The sequence below is a fragment of the Rousettus aegyptiacus genome, unplaced genomic scaffold (genome assembly GCF_014176215.1).
Source record: "Rousettus aegyptiacus isolate mRouAeg1 unplaced genomic scaffold, mRouAeg1.p scaffold_m13_p_3, whole genome shotgun sequence".
Lineage (NCBI taxonomy): Eukaryota > Metazoa > Chordata > Mammalia > Chiroptera > Pteropodidae > Rousettus > Rousettus aegyptiacus.
In genome coordinates, this window is record NW_023416306.1 from 74,062,912 (window position 1) to 74,075,420 (window position 12,509).

The 12,509-nt window shown below is 56.0% G+C and overlaps 1 protein-coding gene across 1 annotated transcript; it reads right to left on the reverse strand.

The window, feature by feature from the left end:
* Positions 1 to 1,039: 1,039 nt before the first annotated feature.
* Positions 1,040 to 8,028, reverse strand: NUTM2F (NUT family member 2F). Its single transcript, XM_016125368.2, has 7 exons — positions 7,938 to 8,028; positions 5,161 to 5,878; positions 4,335 to 4,463; positions 3,688 to 3,827; positions 2,951 to 3,234; positions 2,522 to 2,638; positions 1,040 to 1,955 (listed from the first exon to the last, which is right to left on the reverse strand). Exons 1-7 carry the CDS (start codon positions 7,951 to 7,953, stop codon positions 1,170 to 1,172), a joined length of 2,190 nt encoding a protein of 729 aa, XP_015980854.2. The 5' UTR covers positions 7,954 to 8,028; the 3' UTR covers positions 1,040 to 1,169.
* Between the last annotated feature and the right edge of the window lie 4,481 nt (positions 8,029 to 12,509).

Consider the following 12,509-nt stretch of genomic DNA (forward strand, 5'->3'; position numbering starts at 1 on the left):
TGTGAAGCTTGCTCGCACTTTGTTTAGTAGGAACTGTCTTACAAGTGAATACTAATCTGTGTCGGCATCTAGTCACACAAGAGCCCAGTCAAGGTTGGGAGAGAGGGCACAGGAGTTGTGTGGTTTCTCGAGACCCAGGGACCCCGAGCCCGGTCCCTCAGGCCACAGCAGACGGTCCTCCTCCCTCAGTTGGGCACGGCCGTCGCACAGATATGTGGCAAGGGACTCGGTAGCCTCCCCACCATCACTTCCCGCCTTCACGCTTTTAAGAGGTGCCCCATCTCTCTCTGCTCAGCCCATTCCCCCTTGTTCCATCCTCCACCACCGCCTCCACCACCCTCCATATTCAGTCATCCCACTGGGACTGGAGGATGCTTCCCCTGCGAGGATGCACAGAGACAGAGAGCCTGTCCCCTGAGGCCAAGCCTTTTCCTCTCCGGTCATGCCACCCACACAGGAACCCCTGGAAGAACTGAGTATTGCACAGCGGTTGTCTGACCGCTTCTGGGGGGCAGAGAGAAGCTCCCTGAAGATGAGGGCTGACTCCAGTCCATTCTAGAAAACTGGTTAGTGGTCCAGAGGGCTGAAAGTCTCCAAAGCAGCTTCCGACCCCTAGAGGGTTCAGGGTGCAGATGAAGATGGGAGAGGACCCAGGAGGCACCTCGCCCAGCCTGGCCTTGGGAGCTTCGGTGACGGGAATGGTCCCTGTGGACAAGAGACCTGTGTGCGCGCCCAGGAGCAGTCTGGAGGAGTCCCCGTCAACCTGGATGGAGGAAGTAGACACTATGCGTATCCATAGTGTCCGTGACCTTCCACATCCTCCCTTCCTCTAGGGGCCCTTCTCCACAGAGCAGCGCAGACCCGAACTCGGAGACAGAGGCCCTCAGAGCATTTTCTAGCAAAATCATCTTTATTTGTAATTTACACACAATGCCCCAAAAGTGCTGTTCCTACCCCCTATCCCCCCTAGCCCATTACCCGCCCCCCAGCCCCTAATAGACCCAACCTTACCCTGCCCGACCTGCCCTCCCTTCTTGCCTCCCACATCAGTATTACCGCCAGCCAGGACCAACCCTAGGATGAGGAGGAGCCCCTGGCTCCCGCAGGGGACAGCCAGGTCACACCTCGTATGGCCCCCTGAGGGCACCAGGAGGACACCCCAATGGGCCCTACGGGCTGCAGTGCCGCTTTCTCCTCCTCCCTGAGAGCAACGGGCCACACTTTCTCTTTTGAGGCTGTGAGGAGCGAACCAGCCCCAGAGCCAAAGCTGGCCTCCCAGAGACCCCAAGGTCGGTCCCGGAGAGGGGACTCTTCCCAGCAGGGGCCGGGCCTCCACCCAGAGCGCACTTCCTAGACTTGGCAACTGGAGGGGCAGCTCGGCTGAGGCCTATTCTCTGAGGGGACAGAGCCTGGGGAGCTCCCCAGGACCCTCGACCTCCAGGGAAGACACGGCCAGAGGCAGAGACAGGACTCAGGGAGAACCCCCAGGGCAGCAGGCTCTTCTGAGAGTCCAAGAGGAAGGACAGGCTGGGCAGCTCCTCCTCCTCCTCACTGGACCAATCTGCTGGCCCGTGAGTCTTCCTGAAAGGAGCGGTCTCCCTGGGAATGGGGGCGTCCCTGGGTCTCAGGCTAGAGGAAGTGCAGCTATGACCATGGGGAGCAGAGCGGGGCTGTGGAGCCCGGCGTGGTGGGGACTCCCGATGTCCTGAAGAGACAGCAAAGGCTTTGGGCCTGGACAGGTGGGCCTCTGCTGGACGGGGCCTTTGAGGGTCCTTGAAGTCAATCTCTGGAGGGCTGGCTTCGTCACTGACCCCCTGCTTGGGGCCGTGGTCACGACTCTGAGCAACTTGGCCGGCCTCAGACTCAGAAGATTTTGAGTCCAGCCGTGGTGCACCATGGCTCGGGGGTGCCTGCACACTCTCTTCTCTCAAGGCCAGGAATCGTTTCTCTACCAGCTGGGAGGGAGGAGGGGGACAGTGACTGCTCTGCACACGTTGTGGTGGGGGGGGGGTCGGGGGGAGGGGGCGATGAATGGCATTGGAGGGAGGAGGGTAGGTGATGCCCCTGTGACTCGTGACTCGAATCCCAAGACAAGCTGTGGCTCTCCTGCCATCGTCCTGTGCTGTAGTCACAGCTTCCTGCTCCTCCCCTCCCCTGCTGGGCTCCCCATCCCTTCCTTCCCATCATCCTCTCCTTCCTACAGTCCTGTCCTTCCTGTCGCGCTGCACTGCACCGGCCCCGGAGCTGGCCCTACAGGCAGGGGAGGGGTGGTCAGAGGCATGTGCACCCCTGCCTGGGGCCCTCCGTGCCCCGGTTTGCCTGGGGCTCCCTCTCATGACTCACCTGACCAGGCCCCTCCTAGGGCCCCCCCTCCCTTGGTTCACCTGAGGTTCCCCACCCTGACCTACCTGGAGTCCCTCCTTCTCCTGTTCTACCTGGCTCCCCATCCCACTCTGGCTCACCTGGGGGCCCCCACACACCTCTCCCCAGTCTATGGGGTTACCTCCCTCCCTTGGCTCACCTGGCCAGGAGTGAGTGCTTCCTCCTGCTCCAACTCCTCAGCTAGGGCTAAGGGATCCAGCTGTGTTTCTGGAGAAAGCAATTGTTCCAGGAATCGGGGGTGAATGACTGCCTCCACCTGAGGACAGAGGAAGAAACTGTGAGCACCCTGGGTAGGGTGTAACCTGTGAGTCAGCAGGACCCAGGGGAAAAGCGGCAAAGCAAAGACCCGCCACGTCCTCGTGCAAGAGGTGAGTGTTTTAGACTGTCACGGTCATCAGTACACACACGCACACCCACACACACTCACACACACATTCACACACTCATGCGTCCAACTCAGGAACAAAGAACAGAGCTTGATCCCATGGGCCTGGGCAGAACCCAGGTCTGGGTGCTAGAGTGCCACTCCCTGGAACCTTCCAGAGCCTGGAGCTCCGAGCCAGCCCACCTTGGTGACGAAGTCTTCCTGGGAACACAGCTCGTCAATGTAGCTCAGGAGACCCTGGTCCAGGTGGTCCCCGTCCTCTTCCTGCTGCGGCGCCTTTCTGTCCTCTTCCCCCGAGGCTGAGTGGGCCGGCCCCACCAGCCCGTCCATGATGTCCATGTACTCTCTCACAGCCTCAGGGGGGATCTCCTTTGGTGCCTTGGTCTCCCGAGGCCTCTGGCGTCTGTGTGGCTTCGGACGGGCAGCCTGGGCCCCGGGGATGGCCTTCCTGGCAGTGCACGCTGAGGCTGGGTTAGAGGAGGGGGGAGCGTGAGGGGCTCTGGCTTCCACCTCCCGAGCATGTGATGCTGAGAGCAGTGTTTGTGGGACATTGGCATCGGTGCGGCCGGCTCGGGACCACCCGAAGCCCTGTGACCGTGGGAGGGGAGAGGTCGGAGGGCAGCATCTAAGGGAATCACATGGGAGGAAGCGTGGAGCCACCCATTCTCCAAAGGGCTCCCATCCAGCCTGCTCCCCAGCAGACTTTACGTTGGGTCCTTTGACGGGGAGGTGGGAGATTATGAAACTTAACCAGGTCCAGACCCTATGGTGACAAAGGGCAGCTGAGACCTCGGCTCCCATGGCCGTTCTGGTTGAAAGACAGCGCCCCCTTGAAAGGAAAAGATCCGTGTGGGGACAGTGGCCCGCCCCGAGCCCCCATAGCCTTTGCCATGGGCTCCTGAGGGTACACGGTGCCGTACCTGGCTGCGGGCCCACCACCGGTGCTGGGGGCACCCAAGGATCAGGCTTCGCTGGGGCTGGAGGGGCCAGGCCTTGCACCCCCTGCGGCCACTGCCACTGTTGAATCTGCATCTCCTCCTCTGCCTCAAACTCCATGAATCTGGTGGGGGGTGGGCGGGGAAAGGGTGAGAAGGGCACGAGGGTGTGCCGGGGAGGCCGGCCCAGAGCCCGGAAAAGGCAGCAGGTGATGGGGGGATCAGAGAGCAGTTGCCTTGGGGCTGTGGAGGCCCGGACCACTGAGGAGGCAGGAGGCTGGCTGGGGGAGCACGTTCTCTGCACAGTGCTCCACCAGCCACTGTGGCTGGAGTCTGACCCCACTGGCTGGGCACATCCCCCCGACCCTGCCCTGTCCCTTAACGTCGAGGCAAGGGTGGGTCAAGATCAGGGCAGGGCAGAGGTCACAAGAGAGGTAGGTCAGAAGAACCCACGCTCTGAAGGGGAGGGAGGCTTCCGGTGGGGAGAAGGGCCTCTGGGCTGTGGGGATCCAGTGCTGGCCAACACCCTCTTCCCAACAGCCTCTCTGACGAGCACCGCCACAGCTGGACCCTGCCTGAGGTCCAGCCCACTCCCTGGCACGCAGCCCTCGAGACCCAGGACCCTGACTCACTTTTCTGCCATCTCGTAAAAGATCATCCGGTCAAAGTTGCTTCTGCGCTGCCATTCCTGCACGGCCCGCCACACTCCCTCCTCCAACGTCATGGTGGGCTTCAGGCGGGACAGGGACCGGAGCACTGGGCTGTAAACCCGCAGGGTCGGTCAGGGCCTGCAGCCCGGCCTCCACCCGCCTGACCCACCCGGCTCTGTGGAACGCGCCACGTGCCCCCCATAGCATCACTGAGCACAGGCAGGTGAGGGAGGAGGAGGCTGGGTGTGCAGAGACAAGCATTCCCAGCTACTGCTGTTACTGCCTCACATCCACACCAGCCCACCAGCCTGGACTCGAGGCTGACCGTCCACTCGCACCCTATAGAAGGGACGCTTTGGCTCTGGGAGCGCTTTTCCTCTTCCAGATTGCCCTTTCATAGCAACAATCACTATCATTAACAAGGTGTGGCACGTGCCAGGCAATCTGCTGCCGCTTCACGGCTTAACCCAACGCGTCTTCTCTGCGGTCCTCTAAATGAAGTAGAATTGTCCTCCCCTTTTTACGAGGGACCTGAGGGTGCCGAAGGACATGTCTCCCAGGGTCGCAACTCTAGCAGGGGCCAGGCATGGCTGGGGGAAAGGCGTCAGTCGAGATAAGGCACCCGAGTGGATGTCATGAATGGGGCGTGTGACGCATGCTACCGAGAAGGTGCCTTCTCAGAGCGCGGACACCAGCCTCAGACCTTGCTTCCAGTCTCCCGGGATGAGGCAACCCGCACGCCCATCCCACGTTCCTCTCCACGTGAAAGCTGTAGACGAGCTCCCGCGCCCCTGTCGAGTGCACTCACATGAGAAAGCAGGAAAGAGCTTCCGCATCGGGACTCTGGGGAAGGTGCTGCCGGGCCAGGACCTTGAAGCGCTGCCAACGTCGGAAGTTCTCGTAAACGCTCTTGGGGTTGCAGGAGTCATCCGGCGAGGCCTTGGACTGGGAGGTGGCCATGCCACCCTCCCTGGAAGCCCCACTTGGCCATGGCCTGGCGTTCACTGGGGGGACGCCGGGGGCCAGCTGGGCAGCTGCTGGGGGAGCTTCAGGAGGAAGGCCTAGGGGCCAGCCTCTCTCGACAGCCTGGGTGCCCCCAACGGCCGGGGTGGGCATAACGGGCTCCACCGCAGAGGCTGCCAAGAATAGGGGTGCAGGACACGCAGCACCCCCATGGAGGGTTCCTGGAGCACTCCAGTTGAGTGGGGCCTGAGTGAGGACCAAGGTCTGAGTCTGGGCGGGCTCTGCTCGCCCCACTTCTGACTCGACCTGGACAATGATGTTGCAAGCCCCAGTCCCACTGGAGCCATGACCGGCATCTCTTGCCACCAAGGGCATCCCGGGGAAAGCCGGCAACACCAGGGGCTGGCCAGGAGGAAATGACGGGGCCATGAGGGGCGGCAGGTGCTGTTCCCAGGGTGGCCGGTATGCAGGGCCAGGCATGGATGGGGCAAAGGGCAGTGCCATGAAAGGAGACATGGAAGCACCGGGGTTCACGGCCACAGACGGTCCGAGTACTGCACATGCTGTTGAGACAAAGGAAAAGGGTGAATGGAGTAGGAGGATCAGCAAACAGGACTGAGGAGCTCTGGGCCCCCTTTAGCCCCTGGGGAATCAGAGTGACGAGTAGCCTCAACAGGGAAGGACCATTGGACGGGGAACTAACTGCAAGTGGCAAATGTCCTCAGATGGTTTTCATGCTCTGACCTCAGGCTGAGAATTATTCCGCTGGAGCGCTTGCTCGCCCTTCACCAAGGCTCCCTGACCCCTGCCTGCCGAGAAGAAACCGCCCCAGCCTCCCTGAGGACTCCCTTACACCTGACCCTGCCGGCCTCAGAGTCTGTCTCCCAAGACGTGGAACAGGCCGGACACCTGCCCTGTGGAAAACGTCCCTAGGCAGACACACTAGCAGGTAGGGACAATCTCCAAGGTAAGGTCTAGGCACCGAAACGGCCTTTGTGAACAGGCAGTGTCTCAAATATTAGAACCCCATCTCCTCCTCAGCCTTCCTTTTCCTGATGCTCCAACATACGTCACTCTCTTTCTTTCCTGGCCTAACACAACAAAACAAAAACTCTTGAGTAATCTCTCTCCACGAGACAGCACCACAAACCCCGATATAACATCCCCGCCCCCAACAAAGCAGCCCGGTGTGCATGTGCATCTCTAAACCACCACAGCAAGCACTTAATATGCCACTCAGTCCCCAGTGCTCAGATTCACTGCCACCACTCAGGAGCTCTGTGCCCAGGAGAGAGGTCTGTCAAGTCGGCATCGTGTCCCTTAGATACGGCCATTCCAGAGCCAGCAATGGCTGCAGAGGATTAGAAAAGGGCCAGGGAATGCAGAGCAGTGGGGCTGTCAGTGGAGGTTTCCACTAAGTCCCACAGCTACTGCTAGATTGGTCGTGGGGCTACAGACTCTCTGTGCTCCTTCCCCTTACAGCTCCCAACAACAGCGAGTGAAGACACAGTACGGAAGTGAGACGCGGTGTGAGCCAGGTGTCAGTGGGACGACGTGGTCTGGAACCTCTGCCCGTTCCGAGGAACACACGCAGGCCCTGGTCCAGGAGAACCAGGGACACATCACGTGCACCTAATTAATTAACCAGGACAGGTGTCCTAGGACGCTTAACAATAATACGGAAGATCAGCGTCCTGCTTCTGTGCTACTCTCCCTGCTCCTTTTAAAAAGGAACCGGCCCTCAGAGACGTTCCACAGGGAAGTCCAACCGCACTCCACCTCAGTTCCCTGGCCGTGAAGTAGTGACGTGGCACATGAGCAAACTGTCATCTCAAAGGTAAAACGCAGGGTCGAAGGGGCGCCGTGAGATACACGAGAATATGAAGTAGGTCTGAGGAGCTGAGTTTCCACAGAGGGAGAACAGTTCGGAACAACTCAGGGAAGCGGGCCCTGTCTTGGTGGGAGTTACCCGGCCACCCTGCCCCTGATGAATCCAAGACAACAGCTACCTGGGCTGGGGAGAAGTGAGCTCTGGGCTGCGGCAGTTAGAGCACCTTCCAGCCTAGCTCGCGGGGAGGACATTTCATTGTAGACTTGGCCACAGACGGCCACACTGGACAACTTTCTGGCTAAGACCACCTCTCGCCACTGTCCCCATTAGATCTAGTATACTCAGTTCAAATCCCTTAGAAAGCTATCGTGGGGCAAGCTCCAGGGTCCCGAAGAACGGGACAGGGGCTAGGTTTTCCCCGTGACACTCCCCGTGCCACCGCCACGACACAACCGCCTACTCCCTACACACGCACACACACGTCAAAGTGCCTAGTCTCCCCTCTAGAAAGAATCAGTGTGCCCGCTGCCATCCTTTCTCCGGACCCAGGCGTTTCTCCTGAGTCGTCCTGATCCGTCCCTTAGGAGCCCTCCCGTCCAGTGCCGGCCCAGGTTTCCATTAGCTTCCAGCCTCCCCAGGTGACGTGTCCCTGGAGGTCTGGCACGCTCTCCTTCCTCTACTCAGCCCAAATGATGGTCCCCCAGCGCAAACCACATCACACTTTTATCCCAGGCATTTGAAGGACTGCGGGGTCTCTAAAACACACCCCGCTCCAGCCCACACAGGCTTACCTCCTTTAGAAGCCATCCCCGCAGGCTGAGGGATTGCCCACCGCTGTCAAGTAGCCTCCAAACTGCGAAAGGTGAGGTCCAGGACCAGGAGAGTGACCTGCTCCAACAGATGGTCACCATCAAGTAAAGGAGGGAAAAGTTTGAATCTAAACAGAGGAATGTAGGTCTCACGACATTCCGCAGCGGGGGAGGGGCGGAGGGCAGGTGGGCCTGGGTGGGGGTGGGGAGGCATTCCATGGAGGACCCTGGCAGGTAGGCAAGAACCACGAGTTCATTTCAAACTATACAGTGGCAACAAGGTTGGTGTGTGCTTCTGCAGGAAAGCTATAAATTATTTTTTTTCAGATTTGCACGCAAAGGTTTTACTTGATGTTCCCTTTATTTCAATTCTTAATCCACCTACCCAGTTTTGCGTCCCTCGGCCTTCTTCCTACATGGCTCTTGGTCGACTCTAACACGGGCTACACTTTCTGACAAAATCCAGAATGTAGAGTCTGGTAAATGCATGGGTCCTTACGGCCACACGGGGCCCAGCCCGGTGTTTGAAATTAGGCCCGGCTCAGCAGATCTGGCACCTTGGGTTGCTGGGCACACATCACTCTTCAGGAAGCAGTCCTGTGGCCCCGAGTACCATCCAGAGCTGGATGCTCCGCAGACTCCAGCAGGCCCGGCCTTACTTACGATCCACTTTGCTCAAGTCCATCAAAGGGAGGCCCTACAGCCTACACGTCCAAGACCAGAAATCACTGCTTTCTGTTTCAAAGACCGTTTTTGAGGTTAAACATTGAGATTTTTCATTTTAAATAATTTTAGTGTAACATTTAAACAAGCCATACCTTTGCCGATTTCAAGGTCATAGTGTACCAAATGCAAAATGCGATGATGGGTCTTCCGCCCACCTCTTAACCACAGGAATCCAGTGTTGTCCGTTGTTCTTTCCAGAGCTGTATCAAGCGACTGAAAGCAAATGCAATCTATTTTTAATTTTTAAAGAAATGCTCTCACTGTTTTTCTGGCGAAAAATTAACACAGGCTCCAACATTCTGCAGATTTGTATAATGATTGCCTTTCTACTGGTAATGTGGCTCCTTTTTGTACATCTGGAGGCTGGATTCCTAGAACGAGAATTTCTACCGCCCCTTAAAATTCAAACTACGTGAAAACATAGGTGGCCGCATTTAGCGCATAATGGCCGCCCAACGGAATTCAAATTCCAGAGCAACGATGAGTTTGCTTTTCGTATAATTCTGTCCTGTGCAATACTTTCGATATGCTTTTGTGGCAAATTTGTTTGCTCCTTGCTGAAATTCACATTTAACGGCGATCCTGTATTTCATTTTACCTGGCAGTTCTCCGAAAGAGGTAAGATATTACGCTACTTTTAGTTGCTCACCCTGTAAAAGAGAACTTGGAGTAAACAGACTTGACCGTGTCTCCTGGCTCTACCATGAAACACAGTTGCGTACACTACATGCTCTCTGGATGATATGGAATGTGGAGGAGCCATCATACAGCACTGAATGCCTAGGCTTGGTGGCAATAAGGACAGAAGGAAGGGATAGGAAAGCAGAAAACCTTCTCTTTCCATAGGTTAATGAGGCCTAACATCTTAAGGTTTAGTTTTTCCCGGATGCCGAAAACCCACTACGCATACACCTTGAGACAAAGGCAGAACGCTATTCCCCATGTCCGATCGCGTAAAACTGCTTTCTTAAAGTCATAGCTGGCCAGTCTGATCCTGGAATCCCTGATTATGGGCTTCCAAAATTCCTGTCTGCCTCATATACCCTTGCTCTTGGGAATCTAGGCTGTCCATGGCATGTGGTCTCACGTGCGTGGGAATCATGGTAGCACCTCTTAAAAAACTTGTTTGACTCTTAGTTTCATACTATTTATAAGTGTAAGGTTATCATGGTGAAAATGATATCAAAGGGCATTTGCGTTGTGTGTCGTGACGGGAGAGGATTGTTAGGAAACTGGTCAAGGGAGCCGAGGGGTGACAACTTCAGAGGACCGCAAGCAAATCTTTGGGAGACAAGCTTCATTCCCTGCTGGAGCAGCAGAATTCCTGCTGATGGGTGGGTGTTGGGGTGGGGAAGATGGATTTAGGCAAAGTGTTCCACAATCTGAACATTCACTGAGAAGGACTGCTGGTGGCGTTTAAGATGTTTAACGTGCCCTTTACACGGAAAAGTAGACTCAAAAGAAGATGAGGAGGTGAGGTGAGAGCAATTCAAGCGAGTTCGTGGTGAACTTTCTTTCAAAAACCTACTGCTGAGACTTGAAAAAAATTAACTTGACGATATTTCTCAGGGCTTGAGCTTTTATCACAGGGAATCCTGCAGAGGCAAAATATTGTTCTCGGGGACTCATTCGAGAATGGGAGGCTTTCTCGTTGCTTCTGCCTTTGTCCAGTCAGTCAACCAACTGTTACAAGAGTCTCCCTCATGCCTCTGACAGAATTAGAATGAGTCTTCTTGGGACCACTGGTACGAAAATTGCATTGGGGAAAAATGATCTGGTTCCAATATCGCAATCACTTTTGTATTACATCCAAGTCCAAGACCCCAGAAGCAGATAGAACCAACTCATCTCAAACGGATTTGGGGAAGGCTGGTCATGCAAGGGGACATCGAAAAGTGCTTTGGACCCCGATTTCTGAGTATTCCTACAGAAAGTTCAACGGCGGGCATTTAGTGCATAGAGAAAACATCTCCGGACGTGGCCTCAGAAAACACCTTCCACCCGATCAGGGACCACTGAAGGAATGTTGAGACACCAAGTTGGTCGGGTTTTCTGTCGACGCACTTGGAGAAGCTCAGGGCTACGAGACGCGAGTGGTCTTCAGAGTTATCCTGCGGCATGAGAAATGCTCTAATCTTGTTAATGACCAGAAAGAGGATCGGAAGATTGCACTTTTCTTTGGAACATATGACAAACTCGAGTCAGTGCATAAACGTATATACTCGCCGACGGAAAATGTGCAAAACCATACAAGAAGGGAGGGGAGGGTAAAATTGTTTCCATACTGTCTGCTGTGATAACGGAAACTGGCCCGGAGTGCCACGTCTTTATCAACGTTTTAATAAAAGCCGTGCAAAAGTAACACCTGTGAATCATCATTTATTGAAAACCTCCGTGTACTCAATAAATACACTAAGGGAAACAACCTTGTGCAGTTAATGCGTTTGGGAAAACTCTAGCAATGGAGTCAGAGGAAAGTATCTCTTAAGAGTGGTTTCAAGGTCTAAAATTCTTTGCCGGAATTATTTAGTGGAAATTTCAGACTTGCTAGGGAAAACAGATCTATTATTTTTGGAAACCACGGACATGCAATCCAAAGGGCATGAAAGCGCTTGCGCCCAATTGAGGATGCGTGCTTTAGGTAGACCTCTCCGAAGCTCTTTCAGGAGGGTCGTATTTAAGTGCATAGATTGCACTTGAGCAATTCTAAGATTCGGTGTTCATTTCACGCGCGCTGGGTTTAACGAGGGATGGCCAGGGATGGCCACGGAAACTTCCGAGGAGGAGGCCCCTCCACAGCGGCTTCGTAGAGAACCACGCCGCTCCCTTCTTTCCTTGCTGGTACAGACAGCCCAGGGCAGTTCCTGCGGGTCTCGGGCCCACACGCATGCGCGCGGCCCCCGGGCTGCGTCTCTCGGGCGCCTGGGCCACGGTCCTGCAACTGCTCCCAGGGTCCGTTGCGGCGGTTCGCGGTGGGAGAAGCGCATGCGCCTGCCGGTAGGGCGGGGCTCAACGGCCGTCCTGGCTTGGTCGGGGTCTCCAATGGCGGCCTCCAGGGTCGGTTACGTGAACATGGAGGTCGTGGATGCGCGGACTCTTCACACCTCAGGTGTCGCTGCTGTTGACTGGTTGGTCTCAGTGTGGGCTGTTTCCATCCTGGGTCTGTGTGGGGAGATGCCCCACAGATCGGGGTCATGTCCCTGCACAGCTCGCTTCGGTGGTGGTCACACCGCGGAATTGGCACCCCTGGGAACGGGCTCCATGGACGGTTTAGTGATTGCGGGGCCTACGGTGGGGTCTACTAATGTGTGTGAGCTGTTCAACTCTATGGTGGATGAGGTTGGGGGGGGGGGGGGTCCGTCTGTGTCTGCCGCATTCAGAAGAATGCAAGAGTGAGAGAGCAGGTCTTCCGAATTGGAAAACTGTCATCCCGTTCAGCAAAAAGTAGCTCAGGTCATGGAAACTGATAGGCACTGCGTGCAGCTCTCACTTACATCCTCAGTTTCACTACTGTCCTCTTTCTTAACATGAAAATATCAACTAACGTGTATGTTCACATCGCACTCTTTTCAGCGAGTGAACGACTCTGCTCGATGCGGTAGTAATGAGGCTGAGTCAAAGCGAGATGGCATTGCAAGCCTAGGTCGGTTAGTGATGCAAGAGTTCAGCAATGATCAACAGAAGCATGGTCCACACTTCCTTTAGAGTGAGCTGATATGGGTGCTTAATCTTTGCCAGCATACCCCTGCAAGTGCATTTGGGGCTGAAGGTGGTTTATGTTTGAATACTGGGTGCGAGAAGATCAGTGTGGGTGTCTTCGCAGTGTGA